Below are 17,873 nucleotides of genomic sequence, written 5' to 3' on the forward strand. Positions count from 1 at the left end.
GAAAAAAGATTGAAATTGAAAAAAAAGGACATGTGACATGTGACATTTATTCTGTCTTAAATCAGATGATGTAATATTTATTATTATTATTGTTTGTTGTGTTTATGTTAGTTTTGGGTTTTTATGGTGAGTTCTATTAAAAACCAGTGTTCAGTACCAATAAATAAATATAATTTATGAAGCTTTATCATTGTTTTAACGAAATCCTTGATATAACGAATATTCAGTTCGGTCCCTTCAGATTCGTTATGCTCAGGTTGGACTGTAGTTGCACTACGCAACGCAACAAAAGACGCAGTAGTTTTGATATAAACAGTACAAGTCACAATGTGAACTTTTCAAGCGTGAACCTGTGCGCTGATAGCGAGTGGTGTGGAAGGGCAGGGGAGCGGTGCGTTGGTGCGTTCCTACGTAGAGTGGGAGGGGGGGCGGCGGCACGGCAGTGAGGCAGGACGGCATGGCGCCTTGACTAGGATGGCGATCAGCTGAAATTGTAAACAAACTTTGCTGTGCTACTAACTATGCTATTAGGGCTCTCAGTGTATTCTACTCCGTTGCAATTTATATTGATTTCTATTGTAAAATTATTGTTTGTTTATTACGTTATGCAGTTTTGAAATTACTTAATTGACGTTCCTTATGACGTTCGGCTCATTAAAAACTTTTACAAACTGTATTAAACAAATTTTCTGCAACCAGAAATTTGCCGCCCCTCAACCCTGCCGCCCGGGGCAACCGCCCCCTCTGCCCCCCCCTTGTTCCGGCCCTGGTTGTTTATTTATTTTTGAAAGGTAATACCTTAAATCTAAACATCTATCTTAAAATGTCTACCTTCCTCCAAATATGAGAAAATTCAGTTCAACATTAAGTTTGAAACCTCTTATGAGTAATACATCAAATAAATAATAGCTAATACAGACCAACTGCTCCAAATTTGCCGTTTAATAGTGGTAACCACATATTTATTGAGCTAGAACGGTGACATTACAAATTTACTATTTTAATTCTAATCAAGGCTCAAACAAGTGTAAAGAACAAATCAAATCCCTGAATGAAATAGAGTTAAAGTATATTTTTCAATCAATAAAAAGCACTTTGATATAGTTCGGCCGCTTAGAAAACGACCTGCGCGCTAATGCTAAACCAATGTTGGAGGAGGTCGCTTTCTAAGCGGCCGAACTATAGCAAATGTTTTGTGAAAATAACAAAAAGAAACAACAAAAACAAAAGTGTATTGATCCAAGCGCAAGAAGTTTTCATAACTCCTCAATGGCCTCAATGGGTTGTTCTGTGTAGGCTAGCAAGGTGATGATTCCACCAATAGCCAGAAAGCCAGAGCAGAGCCTAGAGTCCAGACTGAAGTCATTAACCAATATGGCCCCAGTGATGCTCTTCATGAAGGGAAACCCAGCAGAGCCCAAGTGTGGCTTCAGTCGTCAGATCATTCAACTGCTCAACGAGCAAAATGTTTCCTTCAAAACATTCGACATTCTGCAAGATAATGAGGTTAGGGAAGGACTCAAGAAATTCTCAGACTGGCCAACTTACCCCCAGGTATCTAATAAACTTTGAATAATAACTCAATGGTTTCAAATACTGAAGATGCTCAATTCATGTAAACCTCTTGAAGGACATCAACACATTTGCGTACATTATTATTACTATTATTATTATTGTTTATTTTTTATTATCTTATACTACACTCCTGCTTTTGTTTTACAAATACTCCTACTGAACGGCTGAAGCGAAAAGCGATACACATGAAATTTAGCACAGTCATAGTAACCTATGGGAAGGTATAAATCTGAAATGGTACAAATCAAATTAAAGGGTTTTCCCTACGTGAATTTAAACTTTTTGAAATTTAACAAGAGCCTTATTAGTTGATTGGTCGTCATGATAGTATTTGCAAATACAGTAGAACCTCACTAATCCATCACCTACGGGACCGGAAGCATGGTCGGAACAGCAAAAATGTCGGATTATCAGAGGATCATGTTTATTGGCACAAGAACATACTAAAACTGTATTTTGAACAGACCACAGATAACTGAAAACCACGTTAATCCAACTTGGCATAAAACAGTCATTTCTAACTCATAAACAACGCCTAATACTAACTGTATAAATGGACTTTATTGTGATAATTTGCATATAACATCATCACAATTAGTAGGCTATTGTGCAATCATGATAATTATGCTAAGTCATTAACCTTGGTTTAGTTATAAAAACTATAACCTTAATATCACAGCTTTCTCATACTTTTGCTCAAACAAACAAATTGCCAAACATTGTATAACAAAATAAACAGAACAAGAGAAAGGCCAAACTGCTGGTCATAGGCCACTGCTACGCTGTTTCATCTAAGACAGAAGAATGTCGTTAAAAAAATTAGATAACGTATAAAAAATATAAAATAATAGTAGCCTGCTTATAGATGATAACAACAGTCATAAAATACACCAATAAAGATAAAAATGACAAATAAATGACATGACATAAAAACATTGTTTATGATTTCTCTTTATTCTTCTATTCTTTCTCGAGTTTCTCTTTATCCACCCATTCAGGGGTGCCCACAGGGGGGTTTGATGTCACAAAATGCGACATCAGAAATTTATTTGGGGGGGATTTTATGATTTTGGGGGGGATTCAAGCCAGTGGTTGGTTAAAAGCACATCAAAGATTAACCAGATAATTTTGACGACCTCCTTAATTTATTACTGGGGTAATTATGCAATCAAAATCCCGTTTGACATTTTATCTTGATTAATAAATCATTTTATAATTGCTATAAAATATATAGATACTTTTATGTGGATTTCCACTTTCTGACACGTATCATGTTTGACATGATGTGAGAACAACTCCATGCCAACTGCTGTCAAAGGATTATGGTTGGCTTATTAAATTGTATCTGCAATTTGAGTTTGATTTTACCTTTAATTATGAACTCATTCTCAAATAGTCTCATTGCCTTGATGACCTATTGATGGTTTTTTAGGTTTGTTTATTATAATATATACTTGATTCATGAAAAAACAGTATTATGATAATGTTAATCATTTTGCTATTTTTACAACATGAACAACAACATGAAAGCTTGTGATAATATTTTGGCTATCCCAAATAATTATGCCTGGGTCATTTATTCATCGGAAGAAATTGACATACAGTACTGTGACAATTTAATTAAGGTTTTTGATAGACTATGTATTTACGTTAACTTCAAGAATTGAAACACATGATTCTGATTTAATTAAATTGTATTTGTTATTGTCTTTTCTTGAATCTAGAAAGAGCTTCAAACAAATTTTACTAGTCTTAGAATAGATATATAATTATTTTTTACGCCACGCTACACTATTTTGACGAAGTTCACATGCGAGGATTTAGTCCAGAAAACAGCTGTTTGTCACCAGCTTAATCAAATGGGGTTTCATACAGTACTACTGTACTGTAATAATTTTGCCGGACACCAATCAGCTGATTATACTGTATTTGGGTGGCAATGAGTGGTTATAACAAAAACATAACCTCTCTTAGAGGTTATGACTAGTGATTTTAGTCCTTCAGTTGGTGGTAATATATAGGGATTTGAACGGATTTAGTAGTATGGCGTAAACTATCGTACGTCACTCGTCCAACATGTGTTGGCCGGACTCGTATAAAAAAACCACTACTCGACTTCGTCTCGCACGGGATTCAGGACTAGTAACGTAATATACTCTTTTACCACACTATGATGTTTTAAACTGTTTTACATATAGGTACATTAATTGGTGGCTGAAAGTTGCGTTTTGCAGGCCATGCCAGCTGTCATCGTTATTCGGGGATCGAGCAGGTTTTTACATCCCTAGGGCCGCAAAATCAGCTGCCCGCTTACTTTCTTAAAACATGAATGCATATTAAATACACAATCAGTATCCATAGCATTGCAATAGAGTTGTTTTATTGTCACCGCTGCCTAGCAACTATTTATTATTATATTTGCTGATTCCTCAAATTATTTATCCCCATGACCTTAAAGTTGTAGTTGTGTTGACTATATCAGTGTGCAGTGCATTATCATTGAGGTGAATTAGTGGTAATAGGGTATAGTGTAGTGAATAATAGCGTTCGTACCACGGACTGAAATGGTTTTGCAGTTCTCGATAGTTTTAAGTCCTCGACTTCGTATCGAACCGTATCGAACTTAAAAAACTATCTTGAACCAGCAAAACCTCATTTTTGGCCCTAGGCACGAAATATACTATTAAGTTTAGGCCTAGTAATATTTTTAAGACTGAAAATTTTACACTTATTTAAAAAGGACCAAACTCAGAAGTGGATTAAAGGACAATTTAGAAAATATCCCAAACTTTTTGACGTAACTTTAAGTACTTTCTCCCTACAATTTAATATGGTAAAATAACTGTTTATGTAAAAACCCTGATCCCAAAAAAGTGGTTTTAGAAGTGATGTGTTTGTCTGTCTGTGTGTGTGTATGTGTGTATGTATGGTACAGAGCTACAGACCACGCCTGTGGTCCGAGTCCGATTTTGATGAAATTTGGTATTTTAGGTACCAATCCATGGTCTCTCCAGATGTTTGTTTTTTTCATTTTGGATTTTTAATAGTGATATTCCATAAAACCCTATAAAATAATGGATGAATAAAATTTTCTCAGAATTGGCCCGAACGATTTTGATTAAAAATTAACATGTTATACTCTTTGACAATGACAAAAAATGTATAAACCCTCTATGCCGTAAAAATTATGGTTCAAAAGTATTGCATCTTTTGTGATTTTCCCTTTTAAAACCTATTAATTCATGGAAAATCGGATAAAAAAAAACTACATGGCCAATTTTGATTCAAATTGTGTGCATGTTAAAAATCCAACTCATTTAAATTAAAACTAAACTAATAAATAGTTTGCTACTAGAGTTTTAAAGCAAAATTGTCCATTTAAATTGGGTTAAAAGTTTGATTCAAACGCTTAAATTCCCATAAATTTAAAGAAGTGTCGAGGGCACCCCTTCCCTCCCCGCATTATAAACATAACTATGGGTTAGCCCCCAGACCTTCCAATATGGGTTAAACAACGAATTTGGGGGGGATTCTGCGACGTGAGCTTTGGGGGGGATGGGCACCCCTGCACCCATTCAACAAGTTGCCTTGGTTACTAATACTAATTACCCAACCACAGGCTACTAAAGCTGTCATGGTTACCAAATGCCCAATCAAAAAATGTTGTGACAGCAAGCGCAGAGCAGAGGGATGCGTCATGTGTAGGCCTAAGGAGCAGAAAATTGTCAGTGCAAATGGATAGCTTGACCTTGAAGCTTTGTTCGACATTTCTTTGTTTTCCTTCCATTTTATTTTTGTCAAATGAACTGTGATTTTTCAAAAACAATAATGTGGGAGCCTACTGCATATAAATAATGGGCAGAAATAGTTAAATAGGTATACAACGAATTTCAACACATTAGACTAAAAAACACAATTTAAAAAATGTTCTAGATAGTTTTCTTGGACAATGAGGTTATATTAGCAGAAGCCCATTTGTCGACACGGTCGGACCAAGCGAGTAGTCGGACCATCGGAGGTCGGATTAGCGAGGTTCTACTGTAACAATTAAAAGGTAAACAGAGGAGTCATAAGATATGTTAGTCAACGAATCATCTAAACTAGCCCATTAAAAATACAGAACAAAAGGAAAGCCAATCTGATTTATACCGTATTTAAAAATGAATAGGCTTAGCAAAATTGATTTTAAATAATGCAAATATGCATTTCATTTACTTGAACCGGACCTACCATTAATTTTGGATACTGCAAATAAGCATTCCGTTTATGTGAACTAAATATACCATTGACTTTGGATACTGTAAGTAGACATTCCATTAACTTGAACCAGACGTACCATTGACTTTGGTTATTGCAAATTATGTGTGAACTAAAAAAAAAAAATTATATTAAATTCCCAAAATAAAATAAAAAATATTTAGTATGATATTTAAATAAATTCAATGACACGAGCATAAAAGTTTTATTAAGCTTTAATAGCTTGCTTGTTTTATCATCTGCATTACTTTTATGGTCATTAAAGTCCACAAATATGTTTGTTGGCCGTTATGGGTTCTATAAATCTACTGCATTTTACATGCTACTAATGAGTTATTTACACATTTGTGGACATAAAGTTTTTATAAAAAAAAAATAATTACGGCAAAACAATTTTGTAAAGCATTATTATAACCCCACAGAATTAAAAAAATATCACAGAATTTTGACAAAATAAAAAAAAAAACTTGTCCTTGAAGAGGATTTAAAAAAGTTAACAAAGAAGTAGTGATCAAACGACAAGACATACACTGATTCTACTTGGTTAGCAAAACTTGCAACTAAAACAACACATTTTTAAATACCGTTTTGAAATTAAATTATTAAGTCCTTCTTTAAGTTCTTAAGTTCTTCTTCAAAAAACTATTGTAGTAATTTAAACGGTTCACTTTTCTTGGATCCTATGATGCCAAATGAGATTTTATCCGCTATAAGAAAACTGAAAAATAAGAGATCATCTGGTTGGGATGATGTTCCTATCAGGGTGTCTACCAACCGGGAAATCCGGGGAAACCGGGAATTGTACTTAAGTTTTTACTGGCCATGAAATGTACGGGAATTGTCCTTAAATGCCAGACTATGTCCTTAAATTATTAATGGGCCATAATTTTATTGATCGCTAGTTGGTTAGGAGCACATAAAAGGTTTATCAGATGATTGTTTACATTTTCATAATTTATTACTAGAGTAATTATGCAATAAAAATCCCATTAACAATATCAAACCCATTAATATTTTATCACGACAATCATAGTGTCAAGTCAGACGTACTTCCAAGAACTGTTGACTCAGCAGCTAGCTCATAAAAGTTGTATCACTTTTATTCCTTTACAACTTCTTTTTTTATTACTAGGGTAATTATTATTAGATCTCAAACCTATTTTATCGTGAAAATAATAGCTTTATAATGGCTGTTAAATTTCACTTCTTACTTGTACTTTCGGCTTGAAGATTCAATTTGCCGCGGCCAGTGCCTAGTGCCATAAAACTGTTTATGGTTTCATATTAAACATGTAAATAATCTACAGTCTTATTTTGTAAGTTAACCCCTTTTTAATGGACATTTTATCTTTCAATTGACAAAACCACGTAAGCATTGTTGTTTGCATTAATGTTTTATCACTATGTAGGCCTGCTTGGTTTCAAATTAAGTCATTGCATTTTCTGTATCTTTGTCTTATATTGTTGGCTATTCAGGTTTCAATGTTTTTTGTTTCCCATATATTTATTTATTGAGTTGTATGCTTTAAGCAATCAAAATCTTATGAACTACAATGATGATAGTGACTTTGCTGCTATTATAACCTCATTGTTTGTTACTCAGTTTATATAGGCCCTACTAAATAATTAGGTCTAGGCCTGGGTATTTTGATTCTTGAAAGAGCTGTAAAATATATTAAGAAAATGTAATTGAGCCTAAGATAAACAACTAATGATTGCTATGTGTCGATATTAACTTTGCAAATGAAAATACAATAATCTTACTCTGTGCTTATTGCTTATTAATAGCCGCTTACCATACCTTGATTTTGTACTAAGAATTGAGTAACAATATGCATTAGAGATTTTTTTTCAAAAGTAGTCGAGAACCTAACGTTGTGCCAGGGCGAATCATGCCAAATTAATCGGCCTGGATCGGATAAGCTATGTTATGAAGTTTACGTGACTGATGGAGATATTTGTCGCTATCGCAGGAGACAATGATTGCGTTTCTCTGTTACACTATAAAAGCTTTACCTAAAGTATAGGTAGGCCTATGTTTGTTTACTTTCAATAAATTTATATTTTGTAATTTTTAACTCTTATCTATTATTATTTAGTTTTCTCTCTGGTACAACTACAGTGAATAACAAGATTAATACAGTTTGACAAATCAGGAAAATTATTCGGTAGGCCTAATGACACCGACAAAGGTTACGGCAAAGTGTCCTTAAATGTACGGGAATTGTCCATGAATTTTTTATCCAGAATGTAGTAGACACCCTGTCCTATGTTCTTAATTAAACGAGTAGGTGAAGTTTTGGCCCCCCATTTGGCCTCCATATTCAATCAGTGCTTAACGTTGGGGATATTCCCGGATCTGCTGAAGTACTCCATCATAAAGCCAATTAAGAAAAACAAAGATAAAAGTTTGGATGATTTTCGACCTATTTCATTGTTATCAGTTTTCTCAAATTTGCTAGAAAGAATAATTTTAAACAGACTTCTACCTTATCTTGAAAAACATCAAATAATTAACAAAGAACAGTTTGGATTCAGGCAAAATCTTCCAACCATAGATGCAGTTTCTAAATTTATCGACTTCATCATTAAGAATATGGATAGTGAAACCTCTTCTGCAGCAATCTTTTGTGACTTGTCAAAAGCGTTTGACACTATTGACAGAAATATATTGCTAGAAAAAATGAGAAATTATGGAATCAGAGGACAAGCGATTAACTTAATTAAATCCTATTTTGAAAAACGTTTTCAGATGGTGCGAATAAATGACCAAAGTGGCTCATATGACTCCGATTGGGAAATTTGCCATACAGGATGTCCACAAGGATCGATATTAGGGTTGATTCTTTTTTTAATTAATGTCACAGACTTGCCGAAAAATGCTGATTCCACTTTTTCGAATACAATTCAGTACGCTGATGACACTACTGTAGTAGTCCAAGAAGGGAGTCAAGGTGGTCATGATCTTAATATTGAGGATTGCATTTTTAACTTAAGCACCTGGTTTAAAGAAAATGGATTAAAATTAAATGAAAACAAAACTGAAATAATCAAATTCAAAACTCGTGAACCTTCAGAAATTTCAAGTAAAACCGAAAAAATTTTATAAATTTTTAGGAATAACCGTAGATGCGAAATTGGAATTTTCTATACATATTGATACTTTAAGTAAAAAATTAAATTCTTCTTGTTTTGCTCTTAAAGTACTATCAAACTCAGTTAACAAAAACATTTTAAAAACTGTTTACTTTGCAACTATTCCATCTAGATTAACTTATGGGTTGGTAATTTAGGGTAGTACTTCGTGTGAAAATTTTAATAGAATATTCCGAATTCAGAAAAGGGCCATTAGAATTTTGCATAATTTTCCGGTTGATGAGCACTGTCAACAAATATTTCAAGAATCAAAATTATTAACTTTACCTTGTCTTTATATGTATGAATTATGTAAATACTTCATGAAAAATAGAATCCTTTTTGAAAATCACACGAATGCGTATAACACAAGACGTAATTTCATAATATATCCCTCGCACTCAACAGCAAAATTTGAGAAATCTCCTGATTATATGACTCGTAGGGTAATTAATAAATTCTTATTATTAGAAAAAGACACAGACTTTAACAATTGTTTTTTGAAGAAGGTCAGGCAATACTTGTACGACAATGCATTTTATACTTTGAATGACTTTTTTTAACAGTAGTGCTAAGTTAGTTTAAGCTTTGAGATGGCATTGTAATTACTCATCATTTATTTATGACTATTCTCTTTGTACATATTTGTATATTTATGGAGAAATAAAACTCTTTCTTTCTTTAATATAGCCTAGTGAAAACCATATTAAAATAGGTACACATAATAATTTTATCACTTTGCACTCGTTACACTCTTGTTGCAAAAATATTCTAGTACTGTATGGAGTTAATTAAAGATATTTTTACACATTTCAGAATCAGAAAAGCTTTATTCAAGATTTATTCAATATTTACATGAAATATATTTATGCATAAATACAGAATGGCGTCAAGACAGCTTATTACTAATTAAAAATATTTGGTTAAATAAAATAAACTAAATGAAACAGGAAAATTTAATTAATGTAATTACATGTCGTATAACTGTTGAAATGAGAAAAATGCTCTATCAATTTTTTTTAATGTTTATCAATTTGTTAAATGTGAGTTTAAATGTAAAGTAGACACCAAGAGGTTAGTAAGTTTTTTTGCAATACATTTTGACCAGGAAATTTTAAATATTGAACCTAGACAACCAATACTTGACTTTGAATTTTATTTTTATGATTTTATTTTTTTGTGATAACTACTAAAACTACAAAGACAACATGGCGACATCTAGTTACACACCTTGCTAGACTTGAAGTGAAGGTCATCAAGACGGAAAACTCCTTGACCGATCGGCAGCCAATCAGGGAGCTCCACGCCGATGTAGGCAGTGCAGCCACCCAGTAACTTAATCTGTTTCCGGTTACTAATAATCTAATATGGTCCTATTGCTACTATATTACACTCGCCACCATTTAGATTAGGCCCACACTACTGCTGTAAGACCACAATTAACATACTCTTCTAACATAAAACTTTCTCTTCATAATAATTTCTTTTTTTCATTTTTATTAATCAAACCTTGATTCCAACTTAAAAATTCTTCTCATAAAACTAAAATAAACTCTTCTCACTTCTGCCTGAATAGCTTAAAGGTCTAGCTTTTCAGGCTTTTGTATTGTCCTTTTTGACCTTCTAAGATTGGGCGGGCTGCACTGCACTACCGCAGGTGAGTCTTCATGTCTTGGCTGGACCGCTGCAGTCTCAGAGTCCTTCAATGGAGATTGCCGCCTGGGCGAAACTTGCGGCCTCTCCTTGTCCTCTGAAGTTTCACCTCGCTCAGGAAGTACTGGTTTCATGGGAGACCTTGGCTCACAACTTGGCACTGCTATCCCCTCCTCTTCCATGTTCACTCTAGACCTGAGGTGGTCAGCATGGCAACGCCTAACTTTTCCCAATACACTAACAAGATATATTACAGAACTTTTTACTTCCAGAACTTTTCCAGGTACCCAATCAATTTTCTCCTGCCTGACAGTTTTGACGAACACTTTCTCTCCAACTTCAAAGGACCTTGCCCTTCCCCTATGCCTATCCGAACTCTCCTTCTGTCTGTCCAGGTTCGTGTCAATACGAGCGTTGAGGTTAGGTTTGAGAAGTGCGAGCCTAGTTTTAGGTTTCCAGTTGAGAAACAATTCTGCCGGGGTAAGTCCGGTTACAGTGTTAGGTGTATTTCTGTATGTCATTAGGAAGTTATCAAGTTTATGTTGCAAAGTCAGAGAACCAGTACCACCTTCACTCAACACCTGTCTCAACAGGTTCTTCTTCACTTCTTGAACGCACCGCTCGGCCGCACCATTTGACGCAGGATGATAAGGAGGTGATAAGACAAACCTTACTCCATTCTTCTTTAAGAATTCTTTGAACTCAAAACTTGTAAAAGAAGGGCCATTATCAGATACTAGAGTGTCCGGAAGCCCATACGATGCAAAAAGTGAACGGAGACGCTCAATGGTCTTGAGAGAACTAGTAGATTTCATAACAAACACCTCGATCCACTTGGAAAAACTGTCTACTAGTACTAACATTTGTTGCCTAGAATTAGTATCTTCAGCGAAATCTATGTGCACCCGTTGCCATCTGCCATACACACGGGGCCACTGTTGGAGAGGGACTTTTGGAGCTGCATTCCTCGTACACTGACAAATATAACAAGAAGACACTGTTTCTTCAATACCTTGTTCTATACCGGGCCACCACACATAGCTACGTGATAACAGCTTCATCCGTGTAATGCCTGGATGTTGATCATGAAGCAATTCTAAAACTTGATTCCTCAATTTTGTCGGAATGACCACACGGGCCCCCCACAGAAGACAATTACTATCCACAGAAAGTTCATCTTTCCTTTTTACAAAAGGCAATAACTCTTTATCCACAGCACCATGCCAGCCGTGCCAAACATAATCTCTTACTTTAGATAATATAGGATCAGTACCAGTGAATTTAGCAATTTCCTTAGAAGTGATAGGTGATTCAGTACTCACCGTGCTGAAGCAGTTTAGTACCTCCACGCATTCCTGAGTGTGCGAGATAAAGTTGTTTTCCAGTTCCAGTGAATCACTTGCCGGTAACGGCAACCGGGATAAGGCATCGGCATGTGGAACATCAGACGCCTTGCGATATCTCACTTCGAAGTCATACGAAGCCAAAATCAGGGCCCATCTCTGTAGGCGCGCTGCGGCTAGGCTTGGGGTTCCTCGCTTTGAGCCAAAGATAGTAGCCAACGGCTGGTGGTCACTCTGTAATATGACATGTTTTCTCCCGTAAATATACTTATGAAATTTCTTAGCACCAAATACTAATGCTAGAGCTTCCCTATGAAGCTGAGAATAATTGTTCTCACTTTGACTTAGAGTTTTAGAGGCGAAAGCAATAGGCCTCTCTTCGCCATCAATCAAATGGGACAACACCGCCCCCACGCCTCGAGGGCTTGCATCACATGTAAGCACTAGTGGCTTATTGACATCATAATGTACAAGAATATCAGAAGATAACACCCAGTGTTTACTCTGTTTAAAAGTTTCAGCACATTTCCTAGACCAAACAAAAGGAACATCCTTTTTCAACAACTCATAGAAACAGTTCAGCTTATCAGAGAGATTGGAAATAAATCTACCATAGTAATTAATGAGTCCTATATATGATCTCAACTCCTCCTTACTTGCTGGTTCCGGGGCATCCTTGATGGCTTCCACTAGCCCTTCTCGTGGACTTATACCTTCAGCCGACAACCTATAACCTAAATAGTCTACAACAGGTTGTAAAAATTTGCATTTACTATCGTTAACCTTCACTCCATATTCTTGGAAGCGTTGAAGAACTTGTTCCAACCTAGACACTGCTTCAGGGTATGAATGTCCGCCAATCAAGACATCATCAAGGTACGCTACCGTACCGGGAAGATTTTTAATTATCTCATCAATAGCTGCCTGAAACAAAGCAGGTGCACTGGATAGGCCATATGGCAAACGAGTAAGACGAAATAATCCTTTATGTGTTGCCAAGGTTAACAACTCCTGTGAATCCTCAGCGACCTCCAGTTGAAGATAGGCTGTCTGTAAATCAATAACAGAGAACACAGAACAACCAGATAATGAAGCAAAAATATCCTCGGGTTGAGGTAAAGGATAGTGTTCAGTTTGGATAACTTGGTTTAACGTTACCTTAAAGTCCCCGCATAGCCTAACTCCTGTAGGCTTGGGCACAACAACCAGTGGGGTTGCCCAGTCGGAACTCAAAACAGGATAAGCAATTCCATCATCCACCATCTTGTCTATTTCCTCTTCCACTTGTTTGCGAAGAGCGAACGGCACTGGACGAAATTTGCAGAACTTCGGTACAGCTCCATCTTTCAAAATTATATGTGTCTTCACACCCTTGATTGAACCTAATTTTCCTTCAAACACAGAAGAAAACTTTTGCCTTAAATGCTTAACATCTTCCTTGGCCCTAGGCTGAACCGAGTCAGCTGATTGAAGTGAAGTTAGGTTAGGTAACTTGTCAATAGAGTTTAGGCTAGGCCTATTAAAAACGTGCTCGTCGGAGCGGTTTACAGTTTTATCTTGAGAAAATATAGACTTCCAGTCTAAGGTTACATGTTCAAGCCAGTTTCTACCTAGCAACATTGGTTGACCCGTTTGGCCTAACTCTACAATAACTAACGGCAAGTCCTGATAAATTTGGTTGGCCGCTTTTACTCTAACCAAAATCTGTCCCAACACACTTACTTCATTTCCTGAATAGGTAAGTAGTTTTACATAACAAGGCTTTAAAGCCAGATGTGAAAAATATTTACGATACCACACAAAGGGGCAGACCGTAAGGGCGCTGCCTGTATCGAGCTCCATGGTCACATTATGGTTTTCAATCATCAACCCTACTTCATAACCCGCCTTTCCATCTCCAAGGCCTACACTATACAGACATAAGTCCTGTAAAACTTCTGAGGTCTCTTCAACATTGTGAACCTTAAACACTTTTTTGTTAGTCCTAGGCCTACTATCAGACACATCCTTTGACCTACACACCTTACCAAGGTGTCCAATTTTTTTACATATATTACATTTAAAATTGATATAAGGACATTCATGAGCCTTGTGCTCTTTCGCACAACGATAGCATTTTAGCTTATGAAATTGGCCAACTAGGCCTACCTCAGGTGACCTTGAAAACTTAGCTGATTTAACTCCATGCTTGGCACTTAGGCCTACTTTACGTGGACCTAGACTCATTTTATTTAAATCATGAACATGGTTCCCTGAACCTACAAAAAGACTAGTTTGTTTTTCAGCTTGCTCTAAGGTTAGTGCTAATGAAAAAGTTGAATCCAAATCTTGTTCATCACTGAGAAGTTTTTGCCTAATTGCCTCATTGTGGATTCCAGATATTAATTTATCCCTGAGTGCATCCTTAAGAAAGGCTTTGAAGTTACATGTGCTTGATAAATGCCTAATTGCTACCATAAAATCAGCAATACTTTCATTGGGACGCTGAACACGTGAGTAGAACGTGTAGCGTTCGGCTACCACTAACCTTTTTGGAGAATAATGTGCTTCCAACACCTTTAACAGATCCTTATAATCCTTGGAATCTACCGAATCTGGTGATACTAAGTCCGTGAGAACAGCCAGAGCTTTTGGTCCAATTACAGTAATCAAAATGGATAACTCCGATCCTTCCTTTACGCTGTTGGCCTTCAAGTAGTGTTTCAGCCTCATTAAATATGACGAAATATCCTCTTCATGAGGGTTAAATTCCCCCATACTCCCTATTGAACGGGACGACATGGTTCCTCAAATTAATTTTTCAACACTCCGCACTCGCGAAAAAGAAGTTGAACATAAATTGACTACGACTGCGCCATTTGTGATAACTACTAAAACTACAAAGACAACATGGCGACATCTAGTTACACACCTTGCTAGACTTGAAGTGAAGGTCATCAAGACGGAAAACTCCTTGACCGATCGGCAGCCAATCAGGGAGCTCCACGCCGATGTAGGCAGTGCAGCCACCCAGTAACTTAATCTGTTTCCGGTTACTAATAATCTAATATGGTCCTATTGCTACTATATTACAGTTTGCTGAATACTCTGGCAGAGGTTTAAGTTTATGCTGTCTGAAGTCCCACAAAAACTGTATCAGCACTGTAAAAACACTATCCTCCTCTTTGTTATGTCACTGAGAAATTGTTCTATAAACATTGATTTTGAAAACTCTGTTCTTTTTTCAAAGTTGAATGTTTGTGCACTTCATCGATTAGTTAATTGTCTTATAAAACAATAATCAGACAAAATCTCAAATCATGATTATGATGTGGCCATGAAAGACTTTTTCTCAATATCAATATGTTTCTAAAGCAATAATGAGTATTGAGATGAAGAATAACAGTCAGTGTTATTTTATTAATTATTTCACAAAATATGTATCTCATTAAAACTATGTGAATATATTCTTCAATTTATTATTCTGAAAAATAAATCATTATTTATAATTTAGAATATACGTCCAACCAAGCAATGATAAACTATCTCCACAGATTAAACATACTCCCTTAGAGTAACTCCCTAAGGTAGTATGTTTAATCTATGCTATCTCACATTAACTGTTTTACCCGTGCCTTGCAACGGGAAGAGGATATGAAATAGAAACATTTTGACCTTTTATATATCATTTGTTGTTTGTCATTATCATCTGTTGTATAAAAAAGTTAAACATCCGCCATCGCTTTTAGAAACAAAATTCTCTATGGCTTTTATAGAAACGTTTGTGGCTTTTAAATCTGGTAATTAAGTTTCAAGTTTCAAGTCTACATCAAAGGAACCTTTTACTTATAAATTTAAAGAATTGGTGCACAACTAAACAATGACCAAGAGTTGATGTTTTACAGTAAAGCATTTCAATATGTTATGTAATTGTTAATCTCTGTGTCTCATCTATTCTGTCGTTCTGTCCATGTGTAGTTGTACATTAACGGTGAATTGGTGGGAGGACTTGACATAGTGAAAGAACTTGTTACTAGTGGTGAACTCAAGACAATGCTGCCAAAATCCCTGGAAGATAGGTAAGTTAGTAAACAGTAAAGTAATCAGTTAAGTTTCATACCTTTCTCATTTAACTCTTTTATTTGTACTTAATGACAACTTCTTTGATTTTTTATTCAACTCAGATTGATTTGAAAATTTTTATAGATTTAGGCTAATATACCATAATTTAATATACGTGTAATTTAGATATACCGTAACAAAAATAATATCAAATTAAAAAGTATGTTTTTGACATACATTACCTCAACAGCAGATTTCAATAACAAGAATGCCTTCATTTCCTCTGAATAAATTATTGTATTCATTAATTATAGTCCACACATCCAGAATCATGTAAATTAGGGAGTTGTTTGATAATCTTTTATCAGCATAATGTCCACAGAACTACAGTAGGTGATTGTGATAGTTAAGGGAGTTTTAATTTTATTTTGTAATAAAAGTACATACAGTAGAACCCCAATTATCTGAACCATTTGGAACCGGTCCCCATTTGGATAATCAAAAATTGAGATAGTTGGATTTTTACCGAAATTCAGAGTATTTGAAAGAAAATAGGCCAAGTCATGTCGAGCTTTTACTATTGCGATTGCAGAATGCATGCAACAATTTTGCGATCAGACGCAAATACTCCTACTGAAAGTTATGCATTTGCCGCAATGGGGAGTATAAAATAGTATAAAATTAACAATCTTCTTGATTATATTGAATTTTAGCCTCTTGATGGCATTTAAATACTATAAATTGGTGTACAATACCTGCATATATGTGATCCAGTGTGTTGCGATATGGCAACCGGTTTCTACTCAGATAGTCAGATACGAGTCATCTTCAGGCCAGTTAAGATGTCTTCTTGCTTCATTTTAAGTTTGTCAGTTGATAAAAAATAATAAACACGCACACATACACAGACATATACAGAAACATGTAGTACTAAAAACAAAGAGTAATACTCAAACAGTAGGCCTACAGGTCACAAAAGGTATAAAGGAAAAGAGGAGAGGCCAAAAAAAGGAATGAACATCAAATATAAAGAAAAGGTGATGTTGCCTAAATTGTTCTATCACTTTTTGTTGTGCTATACCACAATTAATTACATTTTTGATGTTAGCTTCTGGAGTATGTTGATTATATGAATTAGTGTAAATTCTTTAGATTACATTGAAGCCAATATTTACACCATTTTACAATTCATTTTCTTTGGGAGGGATATGGTAACTTGAATGTTGGTAGGATTCAGTTGTAAAACTTTTGAAAATCAAGCTCAGGTCATAAATTTTCACACAAACTTTTTAGTTGAAATTCATTTAAGTTTTGATTTTTCTTTGTTGGTGCTTCGCAACGGTAAGAAAATTCAGTTTCAAAAGACAAGGCCCTTAATATCATAATATATCCTGATATGTATAACAATCTCATAAATGTTAGCCATTTAATGATTACATTTAATTTAATCTTAGATTATAATAAAGAAAGGTAAACGTGTTACAATGGTATGATTTTTATGTAACAAAATCTATTGAAATCATATTCTGTGAAGTAACCTCTGAAGTCATCTTTTTTGGTATGTGTTTAGTTTAAATACCAAAAAATGTTTGAAATAGTTTTATATACTGAAGTTTTATATAGGCCTACTAGTTTTATATCAATGATTACAGGTTAAAAGGACTTATAGAAAAGGAAGATGTCATGCTTTTCATGAAAGGAAGTCCTGAACAACCAAGGTGTGGTTTTAGTAGGCAAATAATAGAAATCCTCAATAGCACAAAGTAAGTAGGCCTACCTATGTGCATAGTTAAAAACATAGCTCATAGCTTTTTGACCTAACCACCCTCTCTACTAGCTGTATTTGTTTATCCTTTATTTAACATTGCA

At 35.2% G+C, this 17,873-nt stretch overlaps 1 protein-coding gene across 2 annotated transcripts in view; it reads left to right on the forward strand.

Annotated features, from left to right (window-relative positions):
• Positions 1-17,873, forward strand: part of LOC128985591 (glutaredoxin-3-like) — a 45,048-nt gene that overhangs the window by 22,108 nt on the left and 5,067 nt on the right. For both annotated transcript variants that reach the window (XM_054405212.1, XM_054405211.1), the window contains exons 4-6: positions 1,297-1,554; positions 15,921-16,021; positions 17,657-17,767. In XM_054405212.1, the coding sequence (XP_054261187.1) occupies positions 1,297-1,554; positions 15,921-16,021; positions 17,657-17,767 (470 nt within the window). The remainder of the gene's footprint in view (positions 1-1,296; positions 1,555-15,920; positions 16,022-17,656; positions 17,768-17,873) is intronic.

The sequence above is a fragment of the Macrosteles quadrilineatus genome, unplaced genomic scaffold, assembly GCF_028750875.1.
Source record: "Macrosteles quadrilineatus isolate MER2022 unplaced genomic scaffold, UCM_ALF_1.0 Scaffold_2__2_contigs__length_208266976, whole genome shotgun sequence".
Classification (NCBI taxonomy): domain Eukaryota; kingdom Metazoa; phylum Arthropoda; class Insecta; order Hemiptera; family Cicadellidae; genus Macrosteles; species Macrosteles quadrilineatus.